The following is a 23,615-nucleotide window of genomic DNA, read 5'->3' as shown; positions in this document are numbered from 1 at the left end:
AAAATTTACGTTAATTTCTTTTTGAGTCTAAAATAGGCTAAGTTTGACCGTTGGTTCTCTATACTTAATATGAAAAGATTCAATTCCGTTATTTTGAGCTCCTGAGAACGAGACTAGTAGCTCCATTTTCTTGACGTAGCCTAATACAACTATATCGGGATACCGGCATTACAGATTTCTCATGTACGGCATACCGCATGATTTTCATACCGGCATACCGCCCACCCCATACGGCAGAACAACACACAGGTATCGTACCAACCCCTTACTCCCGACAGAGAGTGATAGAGAAACTACAACTAGCCTGCTGAGGAGGTACAACCGTTAACTAGGACCTCGTCTGCATGCCAGATTCAGCCATCTCTGATCCTCGATTTTACCACAATTGTGATGTCATATTTGAAACTTCACGCGTTAGCGTAGCAGTGACGACAGTAACAGAGTTGGTGAAAAATCTTTCGTTATCGTGGCACCCCTGCAACTGTCTCGTGGCTCCCCAAGGGGGCCACGGGCCCCCGGTTGGGAACCACTGACTTATATCGTCTGCTATCGGTTCAACGAATTACTTTAATTAATGGACCAGCGTTCAACTTGATGTATCTGGGAATTGAGATACGAAATCCAGTTCTTCACATTCGCTTCCTTTTCGCTCCTTCATCAAGGATCACAGATGAACTTTCGCCGATCGTGATCTGCGTTTCAAATGTTGGAAGCAACCCCTACCGGTAAAAATCGGCGACAAATAAACTCAAGATATGATACCTACGCATTGTACAATTCCTCATTGCAATTTCAAGAGGCATCGGTCGAAAGACATAGCTCTTTTTACATTGAGTATACCAGAGGTTGCCCGCACTGAGGAAGAAAGAAGCCACAGGGAATTTTTAAGAAGATTTGTTCTATCTATTCGTGGAGATAATCTGGATAAAATTGCCAGCATGTTACACACATGTTACATAGAGAGACGTGAGTTGTGAAGCACTCGACCGACATTTTTTACGAGTTCAATCTTTTTGTTGTTTATTGATATATTTTAGTTTAAATGATTTAACATCGTTTGTTCTGACTTTTCAATAATAAATGTACATGTGAATTATGCATTTCCTTCTAATAGGATAGCAATATGTGAGCGGCATTTCGAAGAGAGCGACATAATTGTCAATGGCACCAGAAAGACCTTGAAACTGGGAGCTGTGCCTAACAAGCGCTTACCGAAATCTATGTCGAGTGCCTTTACGAGCCGTACGCGGAAACGCCCGGCCACTAGAAATCCATGGCCAAAAATATGTTATCGTTCCTTTGCCAGGCTTTTGAGTGCAGCAAGGGTAATTGAATCAGAATCGGGTGACTATGAAGGATTGGCATAATTAAGATCAGCCTGAAATGATTGAACTGCATTCTTCAGAAAATTGACCATTTTATAAGAAAAGGGGTAATAAGCTAATTGGAATCTACGAAACGCAGGAAAATACAAGCTTGGTAATTTATGATATGGTAATTTTTAATCTATGAAATAAACCATGCAATACGCATATTCATTTTACAACTTATCCAGGGTGTCTATATTGATTTGTGTGGCATAGATCAGCTTCATGTGTTGGCCAGTGGAACTAGATTACCTGGACGGAAAATCTGAACTACACAGATCATTGTCGTCAGCAATAAGTAAGATACCGTATGTTCGCATTGTGACTGAGCACGTCATTTGGGATTATGACCTAATAAAATCAATAATCAACCTTGATTAAAAGTACTTGGAGAGGCTACACCTATGCCCGGGTGTTGCAAAACGGGATGGTAGCAACACAAAATATCGTCCAATTGTACAACGACAAGCGAATAGCCTCTCTGTCAAACAAATACATCGCTGCAACGAATGCTGTATTCTAGGTAAGAAACAGATATAGTCAAGGGAGAAGATTTTTAATCCAAAAATAAAACTGTGTAATTGAGGATGAAAAAAATCTGTGTGGAGTGCCAGTTATACATACAGAAAGACAAAGACAATGTAAAGTGCGAAAATAAAACACTCGAAGTCGATGAAACAATACATAGAGCAATCATGGTACACACACCACCAGTTTCATTCAGTACACAATTCTTACACTATGCATGTTCAGGACATTGTGGACATAAAGAAAGGAAAGATGAATGACTTTCTTCGTGAAATGTTTCTGGAGAATATGCTTAATAGCCTGAAATCACCAACTACTAGACGTTACCATCCAGACATATTAAGGTGGTGCATCGAGCTTTATTCAAGGTCATCAGCTGCTTACAGCCACATCAGGAGTAGCGAGGTTTTGAAATTGCCGTGCGCCCGCACCATTAGATCATACAGGTAGGAAAGCACACAATTATTCAATGAGTCAGTATTTACTAAAGAATTATATACAGAAATTGCATACCTCCAAATCCTGGGATAAACCCATTGGCTATTGAGCAAGTAAAATCTCACAAAAGCAAAGGGGGGATAAAGACCGGCTTCATACGCCTAGACCAGGGGTGGGCAAACTACGGCCCGCGGGCCGCATGCGGCCCGCAACACCGTTCTGTGCGGCCCGCGAGAGTCTTAAGAAACTTTTTAAAAGTATTGATAGAATGCGTACTAAAAATCGAACTAATGCAGGGACTTGATCAACTTTTTTATTACTCTATTTCACCCTGATAATTCTAAGACAGTGGTTCTCAAACTGGTGGGCACGCCCCACCCCCCATCCTTGGGGCATGAAAGCATCTGAAGGAGGGCGCAAAGCTGAGCTCAACAGAAAAAATTTTTCGCGCTCCGCGCGATTTACATCCGATTCATGGTTGTTGCTCACTTACATATTTAAAAAGCGCTCTCATCCACACTTGTAACCTTCCATGCCATCAAACTACCCGTTAGGTTTGCTAGCATCCTGGTTGCGTTTCGTGATATGACGATAAGGGGGCGCGAAATCTTTCACCATCATAAGGGGGAGGGGGTCTTAAAAAGTTTGAGAACCACTGATCTAAGGTAAATACCTAATATCACAGCGGGATAGCTGCAACGAGATTGACATAATTTGGATCACGAGTGGGATTTCAGATTGGCCACTCCATTTTTAATTATTTCAGTGATGTGCTTATAAAAAACGATTCGGGTGTGTTTCAGGTAGATTCGTTGTCTGTATGCGTAAAATTGGGGGATTTATATTTTATCTACACATAGTAGAAGCGTGTTTGAAGCTAACATGATTATGATGCTGTCAGCATTGTGTGTCCTGGAACTGAACCAAAAGTGGCATTAATAAATCTATGAACAGATCGCTGCCCACAGATATAAAATTAAATCCTGTTCTAAGAATCGGGCCAACCGACTTTCATCTCTATGAGTTTTGACAAATTCGTTATTGAGGTCCGCCAGCCTGTGAAATCTCGCCACTATATGTTTCTGACGCGTGTATACGATATCATCAAAGCAAGTTTGGCTTGTTTCAAATAATTACATATATTATCTCCATGTCCTCACTATATAATCAAATATCAATATTGCGATTTGGTTTATAATCCAAATTTTATATAGTGCGGCCCGCGAACCGATTCAGATGTAGTATGAGGCCCGCGAGCTCAAAAGTTTGCCCACCGCTGGCCTAGACGAAATGAAAAGTAAGGTGTACACTGCACACATCTGTCTGTAAAGTTTACTGTATGCGACCATCATCATCTATTTTTCGTAGTCAAGGAGAATCTGGTAATACGAGAGGGAAAGCTCGTCGGTCTTGTTAATGCCCAGACCTTGGCAAATGAGGGGAAGCAAAACGAGCTTGCTACTAGTATTTTGGGTAAGCAAAGTCACGATGCAATAATGCCTCGCATAATTTTGTTTCCTTCAGTTTTTTATACCAGGACCGTTACAAGGAAAGTGTCCGTTCAGTGGTGGCTTTTGGGGTAGGCGAGGTAGGCGGTCGCCTAGGGCCCCCCTGGTTGATTTACGCGCTTTCGAGGGTCCCACGCGCTTTCGAGGGCCCCCCTCCTCGGTTCACGCGCTTTTACCAACTATTTCTCCGGTTTATGCGCTTTTTGTCAAGTATTACCATTTTCTGAATAACCGCGGAATCCTTGTATCCGTAAAGAATATGGTATTGTACCGTAAAGACAAGTCAATCATCAAATCTCATTTTTTAGTAATCATTTTACGAATAACCACAAAAATCCATGCGCCAATTTAGAATATGGTACCGTAAGCAGTAGTCGATCATTAAATTTCTGCGCTAGTTGCAAGAGCTCACTTTAATTTGATGATCTCTATGTATTTTGCCATTAGCTAAAGGGCCCCCCTCCTACATTTACAAAAATGTTTTCATTTTGCAAATAACTGTGAAAATACATGTACCCATGTAGAATGTAATACCGCACACAGAAGTCAATCATTAAATTACTGCACCTGCTAAAAGCTTACTTTGATTTTATGAGGGGGGGGCCTTCTTCATTTACGCGATTTTTGGTTATCATTTTACGAATAACCGTGAAAATACATGTACCCATGTAGCATATGGTGCCGTAAACAGTAGTCGGTCATTGAATTTCTGCATCCACTTAAATAGCTTACTTCGATTTTATGAGCCCCCCCCTACATTTATGTGAATTTTAGTTATCATTTTGCGAATAACCGTGGAAATGTATGTACCGATGCAGAATATGGTACCGTAAACCGTCGATCATTAAATTTCTGCATCTGCCAAAAGAGCTTAGTTTGATTTTATGAGCCCCCCCCCCCCCCCCTTACTTAAGTTGTCATTTTACGAGTAACCGTGAAAATATATGTACCCATGCAGAATATGGTGCCGTAAACAGTAGTCGATCATTAAATTTCTGCACCTGCTAATAGAGCTTACTTTGATTTTATGAGCCCCCCCTCCATTTATGCCAATTTTAGTTTATCATTTTGCGAATAACCGTGAAAATACATGTAGGCCTACCCATGTAGAATATTGTCTTGTAAACGGTGTTCGATAATTGAATTTCTGTGCTTGTTAAAAGAGCCTACTTCGATTTTATGTTAATGAGGTCATATTGTAACATGGAATGAATTATTATTGAGTATATATTTCCTAGTGGCAGCAGTGTATATTTCAGTGCATCAAAATTTTCCAGTATAAGTTTGTGAGATTCTACTTGCTAGCTCTTGATGCCAGCTTTCATATGATACTGTATGTTAATTGATAATGAACCGTGTCCACACTGAGCCTGAATATCCAAAATATCAAAGGAAATAGTCATTTGAAAGCCAATGAAAGCATAGGCTATATATTATAGCCTATATATTGTTGTTTACTGAACCATTCTCTTGACTCAACATATAAGTTGTGAATTGGGCTTTTTCTGAATTGAAATCCATTCTCAGGGTTGTCATGATGGTGAATTTGTTCATTTCTTGTCTGCGGATTAGCAGCGTATTTTCAAAGCTTTACCATGCTCAATGTCCACCCGGTACAGTCAGTCAGAAAGTGTTTATGGTGTTGTCAGAAAGTGTTTTTTTATCACAGGTAGATGTCTTTTAATTGGTGGTGTACTATAGATAGATATGCAATACATCTTGCATGCAGGAAAGTTTCTAGCGGCCTGATGCCTGATATTTTATGCCTCAAAAATCTAAGTCGATACTTGAAAGGTTTGAATGGTTATCATTGAGAAAGGTGTACGAAACGCTACATATATTCAATTTGTTGTGAGGTTGATAATTTAATGTGATATCACAGAAAAAGACCAAAATGTGACCAAACAAATAGCAATGGAATCAATTTCAGCAGGGCAGAGGAAAGGATTAAATGATCACAAGGCAAGTTTTTGCAACTTTTTTTACAGCTTCTGGCAGCTTCCTAAATACTCGGAGGTTATGTAGTATGGTGTTTTGAGCTGTTTGGAGGAATCTTATATTGCGACTTTTCTTCATTTTTTCAAGCAACTTTTTGCAGCTTTTCGATTTTTCATGCAACTCACTTTTTACTGGAAATATTTGGTACTTTATGTAAATAGATCGCTTGATTATCATCACTGTCGTTTAAATTTGAGGTCATTTCTCAGTTGACAAACATTCAGGCTAGACCGCCGTAAATTATATTTGCCTACTACTGGGTCAATTTTTTCAGGCTATTGATTTTGTTGAAGGCGCCAACACTGAGTTTTGCGACAGTGCCTTGGATACGTATCGATTCGAGTATCTCATACCTTAATAATGTCAAGAAACTTATCCATAAATGTACTTTTTTAGTGTAACTTTAGTGATAAATAAATGAGAAATAAATGCAACTTTTTACTTGAACTTTTATGAAAAATATGTCCAACTTTCCACGGATTTGACTGCAACCAAAATTTGCCCTAAGATCAGGTGTTGCATAAGACAATTTTGACCATTACACTCTTGAAATGGGCTACCAGTTCAATATAAATGTGACTCGGTAAACAGCATATTTAGTAACGCGCACTCGTCAGTTGACAACCGTACCTTTCATTAGCTACGATGAGTTTGGTATCACTCAGTTATATGTTATGTTGTAATTGGCAGCATCAGTATCTCCTAATTACTGCAGTCAAGTATCTGTTACAATGCCGCGAGTACATGCTAAATGTAAGTCAGGATCTCAGAAAAGGAAGCGGTTCAGATTTGGAAAAGTGACAATGCAAATTTTAAACTGCGACACAAATATTTAACCAATCTATTTCAGCTCAGGAATGTTCTGCACAAATTGAGGATGATGCTGTTTTTCCACCAACTATATTGCCTTGTAGACTTGAATGATGTAACAGTGCTTTCCAATACGTATATTGTATTTGATTGTAGTGGTCTTTTGTCTATGCTAGTTGTGGCGTTTTAGGTTTAATCCAACCAGGCAAGTTCTTACAGATAAAAAAAAATGTTTTCTATAACTTACAATTTTTTCATTAGTGCGTGTTGTTTCGTGTGTGTAACTGTTTATTTACAAATTGCGCTGCTACTATAGTACCATACGTCCGTATACTTCAAAGTTTGTTGTTCTTGTCATTGTTACAATGCGAATATCATGGTTTGTGATTTTGATTGTTGCGTCATACTTTGCCGTTTTGATTTTGCTTTTAAATCTATTTAAATCCCATAGGTGTGCAGTTAACTCTTGAAGAGAGGCACCCAAAAATTATCCGAGTTCAATAAATATATTACAATGGATGTTGTATTGAAAGCTATATTCTTACAGATCATGGAACTAGCTCTTCACTGGCGATACCAGTACTTATGTGTTCCTGTGGTATTACTGGTGTTGTACCACATTGCCGCACATTTTGCTTTTATGCCTTATCATGCAACAAAATCTTCTTTGTAGCATAAAGATAGGCCCAATCCAGCACCTGGCTGAAACCTTGACGTGGTGTGCTGGCTTATTACTAATGTCAGCCGACAGCTTTCTGGATTTATGTGGTATATTTGGCGTGCAGTTGCCTTGTTATGCTATTATGTCATGCTACATCCCATAATTCTTCTACATAGGTGGGTCTGGACACGCGCTGTGTAGTTCACTTGAGTCACTTGTTTTCGAATATGCCAAGTCGTTTATTGTACTGTGGCATGACATTATAATTATTTTATATGCTGAAAGTTTCAACATGATGTGCAGACAAAGCACTACCGGAACAGTGTATACGTGGTGTAGAACAATAAAAGGTATCGCTAAGTGCTAGTGAGGGGGGTCTGGGGGGCGTAGCCCCCCAGAAGTTCCGATAATATAGATAAGGAGGGCCCCCCCCGGAAGTTTCGCCTAGGGCCCCCCCCCAATCGTAAGGCCACCACTGTGTCCGTCCCATTATCATGGTACGCTACGAGGTCCATTTCAGCAGGACGACTTTCCGCATTAGTCTGGCGGAACATTATTGAATGCGAAAGAGCAGGCCTGCAAGTGCATGCAGTTTTTTGTGATGGCCATCACACAAATAGAAAAATGTTCCGGATAATCAGCATCCGACATAAAATCACATTAGATGGCCATCTCATGGCACATAACCCTCTTGCAAGAGATCGTTCAATATTTTTGCTTTCCGATACGCCTCATTTGCTCAAGGTAGCAGGCTTGGTGATATTAAGTTTTGAAATAAAGCACTGTCCGATCCTGATTCGTATTTATAGACTGCGAGAAACTCCTTGTATTCGAGTAAAAATGGTTCAAGGGAAATGATTGACGAGAAGGGTCGGACAATCCATTGGAGACATATCCACGAATTGCACAAACAGGACTCCAAATCACTTCTTAGTGAGACAAACCTGAAAAGAAGGCATGTTGAGTAAACACCATACAGCAAGGTAAAATAGGTCTTAGGAATTGAAGAATAGATATTGGCTACTCTTCGTTCGCTAGATGAATGTTGGACTGGCAATTACAGTTATGAGTGAACGAGTGGGCAAGGTATTGAGCAAAGTTAAGGGGGCAGAAGGTTCCGAATTCATCGTGATGTTTGCCAAGTAAGCGTTATTTGATTACTATATGAAAAAAGTCATTTTATATGCTTATTGTCAAGGTGGTTCTCTATTTATTGTCAACTGCTCATCGAAGAACCCATCGCGACGTCTTGATGATGATCGAATCACGTGGCTTGAAAGTTGAAACATTCGCGGACAGTCTCATGCAATGGCACGTAAGTGATGCCGTTGCGGAGTGCCACAACATGTGACCAGAAGCTACAAATTTACTCTTAGACGTATATCAGTGAAAATCATAGTGGTGATGCAAAATAAATCCTTGCAATGCCCACTTTGGAAGGGCTCTGTTTCACATCTCGCAATCTTGCATCTCTTGCAAGAAGGCTGCTTCGGGAAGATGCATTAGATTACGTTGGTCTTCACTCCTCGAAAGATGTTCTCGAGGCAATTTTTGGAAATGTATGAGAAAATCATAGGCTATTTACTACTAGTGCTGCATTTTTTCACAATTTCATTACACAGCGTAAACATGGTGCACGTTCTACCAATCCCGATGTCGATCAAGCTGCTGGATATGCCATTCAGCATTTGACAGTGAGAAAAATGATAAAAAAGGTTTAAGGTGGGAACACACGGAGCTTCAAATGTGTGGCAAGAATTGAGCGATGAGCCTTTACCGAAACGAGTCAAAGCTACAAAAATGAGCCAGCAGACAACTATACAACATACTTCAAGTGATAATGAGAACGTATAAACTCACCAGTCTTTATATTTTCATTGAATTTCCGTTGAATATTTCTTCCACACCGAACGCGTCAGTAGTTTAAGTACCCGGTGGTGACATGGGAATATAATAAATAAACAAGCTACCGGAAATTCACAAAACGCGCATTTTGGAGTCAGAAACGCTGTATTTGAGCTGCCTGATGGTCGAAAATAGGCCTTTCGGAAGTCAGAAACGCTGCATTTTGACCCGTGTGATACGCTAAAAGCGGCCTATATCGTTTCGCAAAATATAATCAATTAGCCAACACAGGAAATTCAGAAACGCGGTGCGTTGCGCATTTCATCGCAAGGGGATTTTGAAAACAGATGTTTGATCGCGCGCGACCTAGACCCATTTCATAACGGATTTACGAAACTCTTTCGGGAACAAGTTCCGAAACGGGCGATGTTCACATAGAGAAAAAATTACCGAAACAGTTCCGAGAAAAGAGCTCGTTCATACCTATTTAGAGTTACCGCGAACTTATGTTCATACGGGTGTTTTTTTCAGTAAATTCGCGGGAAATTATGGCCAGTATGAACGCGATTCTCCGTAAGTGTTGATAGCTACGAAACCATGTCTGTGGGGTGTTCCAGTTGTATTATGCTTGTGAAAAACGATGTGGGAGAGGCATATTCGTGAGATGCGGAGAAGTTGGCTCCAACTTTTAGCTATGGGATGTTGCGGATATGCTTTCTCGATGTGTATGGGGCTCTCTGTATCAGTAATAGAGCCCGAGCATGTTCCTGCCTTCCTGGCTTGTATATTATCAACCGAAGCTGAGAGCAGAAACTGAAAGCCAGCAAAGAGGATAGAGTCTTGGAATGAAAAGAACCACCGTACGACAAAGTTTATCTTTATGATTGCTGTATAATGGTTTGGGTAAATCTAATCTTATGTAGGCCTATACTGTACAGAAAAACCAGGGAATTCGAGAAATCCGTAAGAGAAACATTTGGCATACTCTGCGACGAGCTTCGAGACCATAACAAAAAGCAGCCAGCAAATTATACGAACTCAATTTCTCTTGCTTGCTGAGTAGCTGTCGCTCTTTTGAGGCTAGCCAATGAAGCCAGTCGTTTGTAGATCCAGGTAAACATCAGATGTATTAAGGCAACTGTCACAAGTTGATTTTATTGAAAATAATTGCTGGTGCCTACTAGGCAGTAGTCACAATGATTCGAGTACTCGAATCTGAATCGAGTATTAACTTTAACGATTCGAGTCGAGTAGTATCGAGTCGTAAAATACTATTTTTCGAGTACTGAGATTATACTGAAAGTTGATTTACTAACGAGAAGAATGTACCGTAGTTTTGATACTAGTTTTCCACTGAGTAGGCCTTGAAACCTTGATTGGCCATGTCGCAACATACGAGATATAGTACAAAGCTACGAACGTTGCTGGTTAACACATTTCCGAAGTCATGACCATACCATATCACTGTCAAGCAGTGCAATGAAAACGGTATGGTCGAGAAAACAACAAAGTATCTTCAATGTGACGGACAATAATAGGTGTTATGGTGACATAAAAGGTAGCCTACACATTTGAATTTTGTCATAGTACATTGTGTTGTCACTGCTGTGATGTCATCATAATGATACTAGACTCGAATCCAAGCGTAATGAGTGATTCATAATCGAATCACTCAGGTACTCGATTTTGCCCAGCCCTAGTAAATACTAATATTTCTATATTTGTCATGGCGGAATGTCAGCCAGTTTTTGCGTAGCATACCACTACAAAAAGGTCAGACAAATTTGGTCTTGAATCATTATGTTAGAAAAAAGAAGTCTGAAAGACCAATTGTTCTTGCCAAGTAGGCTACTTTCTGTCTCAAAAGTAAGACCCAAATTGATGGAAAATAGACCTAAACTGGAAACTGAGCAGTCAACACAATGACTTGGACTCGGACTCGACTCATAAAACCATGACTCGAACTCGACGCTCTGCTCGATGAGTTGGACTCGGTGGTAAATTGAAAATGACTCGAATTGAATCTAGTCAAAACTATTGAAGTGGGAACGACTTGTGACTTGGTAACAACCCTGCTCACTTATTAAGACTGAAATTGCTGAAAATGAGACCAAATTTGTATATTATTTGTAGTGTAGTCAGACATGTACATTAGGGCTCTTCAAAAATGACTTTTTTTCTCAAATCGTACTGGCTACTTGATAAAATTGTAAGGCTACCTAATTTAAGCGTACACACAAAATTTGATTCAATTCCAGCCAGTAACCGCTTTGCTGCAGGAGAAGAAAGTTTCTATTCATTATATAAAAATATATAATGAAAAACTTGAAAATTTTCTGTTCACCCCATGAAAGGGTTAGGCTGTCTATAGAAACGATCCTCACCAAATTTGGTTCAATTCCAACCAGTGGAAGCGGAGTTATTGCCGTCGAAAATTTTGGATTTGAATAAAATAGTATTTACGGTGACCGATTCTTTGTTTATTTATTATAGTTGTGCTCACCGTAAATACTATTTTATTGAAATCCAAATTTTTCGACGGCAATAATTCCACTTCCACTGGTTGGAATTTAACCAAATTTGGTGGGCATCGTTTCTATAGACAGCCTAACACTTTCACTTTCATTGAGTGAACAGAAAATTTACAAATTTTTTTAATATTTATTTTTATATAATAAATAGAAACTTACTTACTTCTGTAGCAAAGCGGTTACTGGCTGGAATTGAACCATATTTTGTGTGTAGGCTTAAATTAGGTGGCCTAACAATTTTATCAAGTAGCCAGTACGATTTGGGGAAAAAGTCATTTTTGAAGAGCCCTAATGTACATCAACCTACTCATTTAGTTACTTTTAATTACTAAAACTAAGTGGTTCTAGTTGTGGATTTAAAAAAGTGAATAGTTTCTGGTTATAGTTGCGGGTATTTGAAAGTGAGTAGTTCTAGTTCAGGGCCGGCCAGCCCGTGGCCCGCGAGTTAATTTCCGAAATTAGTAGTATTATCAAAAATGGATTGCTCAGATTATAAACTTGCAAGGCCAATCAAAAATTTGATTAGTCTGGCCGCAACACTTGAGATGAGAAATATCAGTTCCGACGCAATGGTAGATCTATGAGCCAGTCACATTTTGGTAGATCTTCGTACACTACAATAAAGCAGATTTGTCTAAAGTAAAAATTTTCTACACGCTTAGCGCAACATCGTGTCACTAGCGTTGGGACCCCGGGAAATCCCGATCCCGGGATTAATCCCAATGGAATTCCGGGATTTGTGAAGAGCATTATCCAAGGCTTACGTAACGCCAAGAGCATTATCCAAGGCTTACGTAACGCCATATCTCTTATTTTGGTAATAAAGCAATGTCACAAACTCTGCTGATTGTCTAAAACAATTCACAATTATTGGATATTAAAGCCAGCTATGGGATAACAATGAACTATACCAGTGGTTCTTAACCTTTTTTCGTCCAGCGCCCCCTTTCAAAAATTATCGTGCTCCAGCGCCCCCCTCAACTTCATATTGTAAGGAATGTAATAAAGACAATGAGTAAGAGGGAGGGCCGTAACAGCACTTCGTCAACCCCCTAAAAACGATTGCCTTGCGCACCCATAGCGTGATAAACCGAACTTCTGAGGGCTTCGCCCCCACGAACCCCATATCGTGATTTTGATGGTCAGCAAAGTTTGTGTGGCCTGGTCGCCCTAGGTACCAAAATTTGCTATAATGCATGGTAATTGCATATTTTCTATAATGCATGGTAATTACATTTATAAGTCGCTATAAACTTTTTATCCTCTCAGTCCACGTAATCAGATTTACCAGTAGCACTGAGTGAGCTGTTGTATAGGAAAATAAGGGGCACGTAATTAATAATTAAACATATTCGGGCGTTCCCGCAGGTATAATGATTCGTTACCTGGGCCGTAACAGCACTTCGTCAGCTCCCCTCCCCAAACACGTTGGTCATGGGCCCCCATCGGGTGATAAACCAAACTTCCGGGGGACTTCGCTCCCAGACCCCCATTAGGCTGTCCGCTATTTGCTGATAGCCTATTAGCTATCTACATTGGGTGTCCATTTACTGAGGGAGCTATGCTCGCCTAGTCGCGCGAAGTGCGAAAAATTTCACTAATTAATGATTGAATTGGTCAATATCATCGGGAATTGCATGTAAATTGAGATCAATCTTCATCCTCTCTCTGCTCACGTAAACACATTTACCGGTAGAGCTGAGTTAGGTGCAATGTTCCCTCTAAGCTGCGCACGTGCGCAGTGCTGACACGGTCTCTGCGCACAGAAAATCTACGTTGCGCTCAACAAATCCGGAGTTATTACCTCTTTTTAGTCGTTACGCACTGTTGTCCAAGGGTAAACGCAGTGAGTTGTTGAGTGTGTGCAGACTCATCAAAACTTAAAGCGAACATTGTGAGGTTTCTTGGAAACTGTAGAGCCCGTTACCAATAATTAAACATATTCGGGCGGGCGAACCCGTTGGTATGACCTCGTTGCATGATGTTATTTCGTGACCCCCTGTCTGCAATATCAAAAAATATAGAATCGCTCAACGGGGATATCGCCCAACAGGAATATCCCTGTCGCCCAATCGTACTAAACTAAAAGACGCACACGATTTCAGATTGGTATTTCTTCACTGACATATAATTTTTCCCTGCCAGATGGAATTCGTCTTCTGGGGTTCAGATTGCCAAGACAGGAACATTCGGTGTCAGTCATTTAGGCCCCCATGGACAATTAAACCTATATGTATTTTGAAGGCTATATGTAACGAAGTTTTCGGTGTTAATTTGCTCTGAATACTCATCAAGGATATGTCCTATTACCACATCATCTACTGCGAAGCCATTTTTCTCCAGCGCCCCCCATACCGCCCCCCTGAGCTCAGCGCCCCCCATATTGCCCCCTGAGCGTTTCCGCCCCCCTTCAACATCGCCAGCGCTCCCTGGGGGGGCGCTGGAAGCAAGGTTAAGAACCACTGAACTATACAATCACTTCCGTCGTAGTCTACCAATCGTAGCAGTGTAACTGAGTATAGGAAAGTCACAAGGACGGTGGTGCTGTGGAGGTGAAATACAGGTCGAATAGTGGCGAATTTCGAGGATGTCAATGCAAAGAGAAAATCACATGTTTGGCAAAACTGTTTGTTTCATAAATCTACATAAAAAGCCAAATGCAACTTGTGTCAACACGTTTTGAAAGCATCAGTGTCTAGCACAAAGGGACTAATAACGCATTTAAGGTCCGTACAAATGCATGATTCAATCGGACACGTCAAAGGAAGATCAGTCAAAAATAAAGACGAGGAAGATCGATTCCTATAAATAAATCGCATAAGCCTCGCCTCGATGAACTTCTCTGGCTAACATTTATTCAATTACCCAAAGTGAGCGAATGCGTCGGGCCTTCGAGGCTTATGGCTATGACTTGTCAAAATGTCGCAGACGGGTTCGTGACTTGGTGATCAAGCACAGCAAATAAATCCGTAAGTGTGTGGAAGAAGAGCTTATCGAAATGAAAAGCAGCATTGGACGTTTTTCGATCACGTTTGACGAATCAACTTCTACACGAAACAGGCGGTACATGAATTTAAACGCTCATTATCCCAGTAGTGGCCTACGGTCGCTGGGTTTCATTCATATTCACGGGAGCATGTTTTTGCGTCAATACTACAAGGAATAAATGTTGTGTGTGTAGCTTGTATGTGTATTTTACTAATTTGCTGATCCCGGGAAATCCCGGGATTGAGAAGCGCAAATCCCGAGAAATCCCGATCCCGGGATTTCAAATTTGATCCAGAAGTCCCAACCCTACTTGTCACTCGATTTCCTGCTTTTAATATTGTTACCCTTTTGTGAAAATGAAAGTGCCAAATGTAGCAGATTGAGTCTAACTATATATATATATATTGGCCACCTCCTGTTTGCGCTCGCAGAAAGACCGTCGACTATGAAACCTAGGCACAAAGTGATTGCCGCATGTTGGACGAAGCTTTCGATATCGATATGTCCAGGTGCCGAATAGTCCAGTCCTTGCAAACTGAGCCGAGCGATATAGAGCAGGCTTGCAATATAGTCAAGTGACAATATTATTAATTTATCAACTTCAAAAAATTTTTGCGCGGCTATTGGCCGCAGAATAGTTCGTCAATCGAATGTGGCGATTTGGCTGAAAAGGTTGGCCACCCCTGTTCTAGTTGCTAATTTAAAAAAATTGGGTAGTTCTAGTTAAAGTTGCGCATTTTGAAATTCCAGTACTTTTGTACAAGTCTTGAGTGTTGTGGGTGGATAAAAAATTACCACAGCAACATTTGTACCAAACATGCATTTGCTGCATTAAAGTTTTTCAGGATGACTTCCTGATTGAGAGCCAGAGGGTTCCGTACTAGCCTACATAACTGATGACTCAGCCTATCCCTTTCAGCCCCGCCTCATGAAGCCTTTTGCCTGAAACACAAACAGAGCATAAGCTAAAGCTAATTTCAAATATGTAATATAAATTTCCTTTCTGCTGCCCTTAAAATTCACAATTGCTTTTCCAGAAACTTAGCAAAGCACTCATGAAGGTTGAAAGATTTTGGTTGACATAAGGCGCGATGCTCGGCTTTGCTCAGAAACTGCAATCCGCGAAGGCCAGAATGATACAGAGGATGGTATACGCAACGAAGACAAGACCCAGTGGTGATCCAAGTATCGCTGGCCTATAGACGTCGGAAATGCCATGTGTGACTTTCTCAATAAACAATGCTCATGCTTAACCAGATGTGTTTGTGCTGTTGCATTTTATTCATGAGAAAAACTATAACTTATGCACACTTGCACAGTTCCACCGATTTAATCAGTATCCTCCATCTAGACCTGCGAAAAGATCAGATTAAGTTACACTTGCCTAACATTGCATAACAAAGGAATGACTTGGTTGTAGCAAGAAAATGAATGCATAGGTGAAAACCATATTATGGCTTGGATGATGTACGATGGTTTACCAGCCCATTGGTACAATTTCAATTTTGGTTAGTGATTCAGAGCGAAGGACATCATTCTCTGCTGTGCTGCCACTATCAAAGCAGATGTTACTAAATAGGCGTATATGATGGTGACTAACCTACGCACAGCATATCCATGGTTAGAAACTTGCCTTTGATGTAACAAATTTGGTAAGGGTTAAGATCGCCTACCAAATTAGTGTTGAAGTCCTAACGTTTTCAGGCAACTCACCCAATGCTGCATCATTTGGAGATGGTGTTCTACCTTTTTAGCCGTGCTCTGTATACAAAACCACAGAAAAAAGAAGCTGACTAGTAGTCAGTGACTACGTATTGTGAGCATGCAGAATATAAATCCAAGAATAATGCATTCCCAACACCATTACACCAACACCATTACACAGGTAGCTCACCTCGAAATACGGTCAGCGCGTTACCGTAACTAAAAGTTTGATTGACAGCGTTCCGGGAACCCAGCTGCAGAGATGGAAGTCGGGCCGGGCTTTTCAGGTTCGGGCCGGGTTCGGGCCCAAAGTTATAAAAATTATCGGGATTGAATCGGGCCGAATAGTCACTACGAAAAGCATTGACTTCATATACAAATTTGATATGCAATTTTGTTCGAAAGTGGCACAACTACATAGAAGATACACCAATACCGATACACCAATACCGTATCACGTAAGTATGGCAATATCTGTGAATAAACTTCATACGAAGTACGAACCCAGATAAACTTCATTATAAGACGGCCCGAAGACTATGATTGAATAATGAAACACTGTCAGCTAAATAGTAAACAAGTGTCCCAGATACGCCAGACATTGATCATTGTTCAGACCACATTGTGACGAAAACATGAATTACTGATGGGTAGATTACCATGCTGGAGCCTGGATTACTACCACTCTAGTTTTAATTTCGATGAGGCATGCTGAACTGAACAGCTAGAAGCAGGTGATGAGACTACGGCTTCCGTTGTGGCACAGCAGGATTGACACAGCAGGATTGATCGACAGATGTGTTACGGCGGTGTTAATATTTATTAAAGAAAGCTTTTAGATGCGCCATAGTGATTTTGTCGTCCATGGTGAATTGCTTTAGGTCTATACGGAAACTAACTTATATTGTATTAGGCTATGTGACAACGGTATTATTGTTATACAGTAGGCTACACTAACAGTAAATAATGCAGACGATACTTGAATTATCAAAAGAATTGCAAAGACATCCAGAACTGTTTACGTTTTCTCCTGCTCCAGGTCGATCAGAGTTTTGGAGGACAATGAAAGTCGTAGCACGGCGTTGTCAGCCTACTAATGCTGTAATTGGTGTCACACCGGAAATTTTGACTGGAATCGTTTCATGCGGTGTTTGCAAACTAGTATTAAAATACGATTGCCAAAAAACAGGGTCGTCCCATATCAAGCGCCATTCCGAACATGCAAGCCTGGGCCTCATGGAAAAAAGAAGCAGCAGCTAATGTTACAGTTTGCAAATAAAACGCTTAGACTAAGTGAATCTAAAAAGCTGGACATAAAAACTGCTGAATTGGAGTTTTGCGTTCGTGGCTATCAGTATCATGCCTTTCATTCAAATGAAAATGACGGCCTGATCTAGCTATTACAGCAATTTGTGAACATGTCCGCGACGCATGGACGTTTTAATGTATCAGACGTGATATATGGACGTAAGACTATATCGTTATATTGCAAGGAAAAAGCTGCAGTAATAACGGAAAGGATAACAGAGGTTTTAGTTGAACCACTGTTAGCCGAAGCTGTCGCAGTAACGTTGGACTTGTGGACGGACGAATACAAGCATACGTCATACCTAGACGTACACGTCTTCTGGATTGATTAGTCCTTTGAAATGAAACATCAAGTTTTGGCGGTACGTCATTTTGGGACTGAACGTCACACTGCTGAAAATATTTCACGGGCTATACAGACTATATTGGCTGAATATGCTATTGATGCTTCAAACATTACGGCAACTACCGACCACGGTGCAAATGTTGTCGCTGCCTTTCGAGTAGGAATGTTGGAAACGTCCGCACGCCTTGACTGTATGGCACATAGGCTACGCACTTGCTTCTCAACCATGTTGTCACGGGTATGCACTTCACAGTCAAGCCTAATCAAGCCTCCGGTGTGCAGGAACAACTGCCCGTGTCGTTGAAAAAAGGCTCGTCAACTCGGAGATGGCAAGGCTATATGGATAGAGCATATTCCATCAACGAAACTTATGAAGCTTTGGTGCGCATTTTTTCAGAACCACACAGAGACCGCATGCAGCTCATAGCATCTGTTAATCGAAGAATGAACGCGGAAATTTTGCAATTCATGAAACCATTCGGCGATATATTTGATGGTATGCAATTTAATTCCAAACCAACGATAGGCTACGCCGTGCTAGCGTATTATAAGGCGTTTGAACTTGCAAAACCTTGCCAGAATGACCATCCCGTTGTCAAGGCCATGAAGACAGAACTTAGACAACTTTTGGACACGGTATATTTTAAATCTTCGCTGAAGGCCCATCACTGGCTAGCTACCTTTCTCGGTCCAAATTTCAAACGATTCGAATTTCTGCCACTTAATAGTAATGAAGAGGTCTCATTCAAGATAAAATTGCTCTCGGACATTGATAAATGGGTTCAAGATAAAATTGCTCTCGGACATTGATAAATGGGTAATTTAACACATGGAAAAGGTTGCCGACAATAGCCCAGGAAATCAAGACTATGTTCGATCAGAAGCAAGAGAAATGCGACCAATCGAACTTGATGATCCATTCTCCCAATTTCGCTACGGTCTTGACAGACCTTCTGCTCCAAGCCTCGCTTCGTCTGACAGTATCAAGCGAAACTTACTTCAGGAACTTCAACGGTACAAGGAATACCAAAATGCATCATCGCACCCCAATCCGCTGGACTTCTGGAGAAACCATGAACGGGACTTTCCAACGCTCTCCAGGGTGGCTAGAAAGATGTTTGCAGCCCAGTGCTCAAGTGCGCAATCCGAAAGAGATTTTTCATCGTGCGGTCTGACCTTGTCGCAGAGACGAACCCGACTGTCTCCAGTAACTGTTGAGGCTATTGAAATAATCAATTCTTCGTGTAACGTGTGAATGACGCCCTTTGTATAAATGACAGTTGACTTGTATTTTGAACACACTATTTTTTCTCATCTTGGCCGATTTCATTCCTTTATTTCTTTAATTTAGTTTGGTATTGAACCATTTAATACAGTTCACATTTTGCAAAAACGTTTGGTGGAACTAAGTTAACAGTGGGGCTGTTTTCAGCGTATTTTCATTCAGATATATTAAGCTCTCTTGCCATATGCAAGATTGCTATCGAAAGAAAACAAAGTGAGAGCGTTGAAAAGCTCGAAATTTGAATCGTATATCAGCTCATTTGCTCGCTACAGTTGAAAATTGCTATTTGAACTTGGTTTCGGGCCGAAACGGGCTCAAAACTCAACCGCCGGGTTCGGGCTGAACTTGTCGGGTTCGGGTCCGGATCACCCGGCCCGCTTCCATCTCTGCCCAGCTGCGCCATTCGTGTTCATACTCGGTCGGTCGCGTAAAAATCTCCGAGAATAAGCGCGTTCATACCGCCCCGAAAAACCAGTGTTATGTTCGCATAGAGGGGTTCCGGTAAACATTTTCGAGAAATGTTATTCCCGGAACCCCGGTATGAAAATGGCCCTATATTCCGTGCGACAAATGGTATCCTGTCCGCTCACATCCTGAATTGTTTCCCGTGAAAACAGCTGGCTGCATGTTTTGTGTGGCTACAGTATACTGAACAGTAGTTCGGTCAAACCCTACAGCAAAATGATGTGAAATAGTTTGCTAAATGTAGGAATTACTCGCATGTTAATATTTTGGTAATTAATTGGTCACAGAGCCGGCGTAGACGGTGATTCGAAAACCAACAATAACCGCGCTCGCAAATCAACACTTCAAAAAAGTGTAAAATAGATTGCAAATCCCGCCATCGCCGACAAGATAATGTCTCGGACATAACCATCTTTAGTGACTTGGTGTTACAGATATACCGATCGCTCACGCGGTGAAATTTTAGTAATCAGTTTGTCACAGAACTTGATTTCGCTGGTGTAAGATTTAATGAGTAACGAAGAACAGAACCACCAGTGTGGGTAACTTGAATAGCAACAAATTGTCACTTATTTCCCCCCTAACCCTAAGCCTTTGTGAGGTTACTGCATACTCAAATAGTTGTGAAATAATTGTAAAATCATATGATCACTCACAGGGTAACGAATAACAGAACCACAACGGCGGCGACTTGAATACCAACAAATTGTCAATTTTCGGTATAACTCCAATCTTTTTAGGAGTTTATTTTTTTTTAAACTGAACATTACTTGACTTGACCAACTTTCAGCTCCGTTTTCGATTTCCACACAGTCGCTATAAGTTTTCACGCTTCTAGAATAGGATTGACTTTAGTTGCGTCATAAGAATCATGATAATATTCAATCAATGTGTTAATTTACCAACTCGAAATCCCACTCGCGCTACAAGTGAAGTTGAGTTGTATCCAAATATGTTAATTTACCGCCTTGACATCGAAATAATCTTATCTAAAGTCTGTAAATATAGTACTGTGCTATACCCGCTATTACGAATAGAGTTTCTCACTTGTAATGTTCACATATTGATTTGGAACACGTGAATTCATGAACTCCTGCAACTTTATTAGCTATCCAGTTATTTTTGTCGTAGCTGGAAATGTAATCGCTAGTCCATCTTACCATGCTCAAGAGAGTTATTCACAACTACATTCACAAATGTTAAATTCAATTTTCACTTACTCGATTATATCACTTCAACTTGCAAACTTGAATAATTCATCCTGGCTGTATTCATATGATCGGTCTTTTTTATTTTATTCAACTGTAAAAGTCGTTACTATCCTGAAAGTCAAAGTAATTACTAATCGGTGCATATACGACATGACATAAACATATTATGTTTCGAGTACACAAGATTTGATTACCCGGTCAATCACAGAAGAGAATTAATTTATCAAAAGTGAATCGGTATATTACAGTGTAAAAAATATCGAAATGTCAGCAACTCTTGGTATAGTTACTACCACATTACCTAACTCATCATTATCATTATTGAAATCAACGCAAACCTGGTCACTGACTTGAGTTAACCACAAAACAGCATCAATTTTTTAATTCTGCTTGTAGCTGTTGGATTATTCGCATTCGTCGATAAAGAATATTATTGAACTCGTAAGTATGCTATTTCAACGAACTTTCGTTTTATTCCAACCGCGAAAAATAACGTCTAATCGTAAGACTTGAATCAAATCACACATTTGTTTGATGATAACGCACATACAACAAAAACATTATCGTGATTTTGTAAACTGGCCATGCTACTCAACGCATTTGTTAATATTAAAATACAAGTTATCAGACCCTTTTGTTTAAAGTATCATTTCAAATTGTAGAAATAGATTTGTTGTTGTCTATTATCATTCATACAAAAATAAATTTCTGCGAGACCGAGGCAAGTATTTTTTATTTGAATAAAACAAATCAATCATCTTCGACTTGTGGTCTTAAATCACACTTGACAATTCATCACGAATACGTTGTAACGAAGTTACGAAAAAGTTGCACAGCAAAATTATTGAAAACAGTGTTATCACCATCTCCATTTGTAAATCTACCTAACACAATCGCGAATCGATGTTTCCATGTACACCGCAACGTATTAAACTCGCTAGAGTTGTCAATGTAAAATTACGTAGGTGTTCGAATTTCGTAATGAAATATTCTTGATTGGGAATTAATCCATTACTTACCCCTGTATGTATTACAGAATTCTATAATGTGCTTACCAGCTAAGATTTTACAAATCGGTCAGTTGTAATCGCCAGGGTCAAATTTAAAGCAACAATATCGTTAATGTTGAATTTACAGACCAACACAAAACATATTTTAATAATTTTCGTTGGCATGTCGTTATTGATACATTTGACACGGAGGAAAGTCGCGGAAGATGCGGTGGACAGCATGCTTCAAGAGGGAGTGATTGTGCCTAGCGAGAGTCTGTGTATTCGTCACCGATTGGTTTAATACCAAAGCGGGATGGAAGTGTGCGATTCTGTGTTGATTTCCGCAAGGTGAATTCTTTCACTTACAAGGATGCGCACCCTTTGCCGAGGATAGACGATATTGTTGAGTCTCTGAATGGTGCAAAATGGTTCTCGACTCTAGATCTGGCTAGTGGAGATGGATTTTGATCTGGCTAGTGGAGATGGATTTTGATAGCAGGGAGAAGACTGCATTCAGTTTGCCAGGTAAGGGGCACTTCGAGTTTGTTGTAATGCCATTTGGACTTGCCACTGCACCAGCAACATTCGAACGAATGATTGACCGTGTCCTGGGAGATTACTCTGGAACAGCTGCTATGCATATTTAGATGATGTGATGGGCATGATTTTGAGTCTGCTCTGGGTAACTTGCGGAAAGTTTTTGAACGTTTGCGTGACGCTCGATTGAAACTGAAGCCCAGTAAATGCAAATTATTCAGGAGAAAAACCACCTACCTTGGCTTTGAGATATCTGTGGATGGTGTGCGATGCGACCCGAGCAATGTGGCAGCTGTTACCGAATGGGAGGCCCCCTCGTCTGTTAGCGATATACGCAGTTTTCTGGGTACAGCAAACTACTACAGACGGTTCGTGCCTGATTATGCTACACTAGTTTCACCACTGGTACAACTAACGCGGAAGAATGTGAGTTTCTCCTGGACAGAGGAGTGTCAAGCATCTTTTGACAAATTGAAGAAACATTTGACTTCAGCTCCAACATTGGCATTCCCAGTGTGTGATGGGGAGTTTATGCTGGATACTGATGAGAGTGGTACGGGAACCGGTTGCGTACTGTCGCACTTGCAAGACTCTAAAGAGCATGTCATTGCCTACGCGAGCAAAACGCTGTCGAAGGCTGAGCGACGGTACTGCGTGACTGAACGTGAGTTGCTTGCGGTTATTCATGGTGTCAAAGCATTTCGGCATTACCTGTTTGGTCGACCCGCGAAAGCGGAGTTATTGACGTCGAAAAATTTGGATTTCAATAAAATAGTATTTACGGTGAGCACAATTATAATAAATGAACAAATAATCGGTCACCGTAAATACTATTTTATTCGAATCACAATTTTTCGACGACAATAACTCCGCTTCCACTGGTTGGAATTGAACCAAATTTGGTGAGCATCGTTTCTATAGACAGCCTAACACTTTCATGGGGTGATCAGAAAATTTTCAAAAATTTTAATATTTATTTTTATATAATAAATAGAAACTTTCTTCTCCTGTAGCAAAGCGGTTACTGGCTTAAATTGAACCAAATTTTGTGTGTAGGCTTAAATTAGGTAACATGACAATTTTATAAAGTAGC

The 23,615-nt window shown here is 40.5% G+C and overlaps 2 protein-coding genes across 2 annotated transcripts in view; both read left to right on the top strand.

The window, feature by feature from the left end:
* LOC145448237 (uncharacterized) overlaps positions 1-23,615 on the top strand; it is a 160,017-nt gene that overhangs the window by 108,014 nt on the left and 28,388 nt on the right. The gene's annotated exons all lie outside the window — the stretch shown is intronic.
* LOC145448758 (uncharacterized) lies at positions 756-3,995 on the top strand. Its single transcript, XM_080327216.1, has 2 exons — positions 756-940; positions 1,115-3,995. The coding sequence occupies exons 1-2, from the start codon at positions 756-758 to the stop codon at positions 1,365-1,367; spliced, it is 438 nt and encodes a 145-aa protein (XP_080183342.1). The 3' UTR covers positions 1,368-3,995.

This window comes from Botryllus schlosseri, chromosome 10 (genome assembly GCF_051294905.1).
Source record: "Botryllus schlosseri isolate E-star chromosome 10, Bs_hap1, whole genome shotgun sequence".
Lineage (NCBI taxonomy): Eukaryota > Metazoa > Chordata > Ascidiacea > Stolidobranchia > Styelidae > Botryllus > Botryllus schlosseri.
Note: the sequence above shows the minus strand (reverse complement) of the source record. Positions and strands in the feature narration are given on the sequence as shown.

Coding starts and splice junctions, on each gene's coding strand:
- LOC145448758 (XM_080327216.1), top strand. CDS start 756: ATGATACCTACGCATTGTACAATTCCTCATTGCAATTTCAAGAGGCAT. Junction 941..1,114: donor CTGGATAAAATTGCCAGCAT/GTTACACACATG, acceptor TCCTTCTAATAG/GATAGCAATATGTGAGCGGC.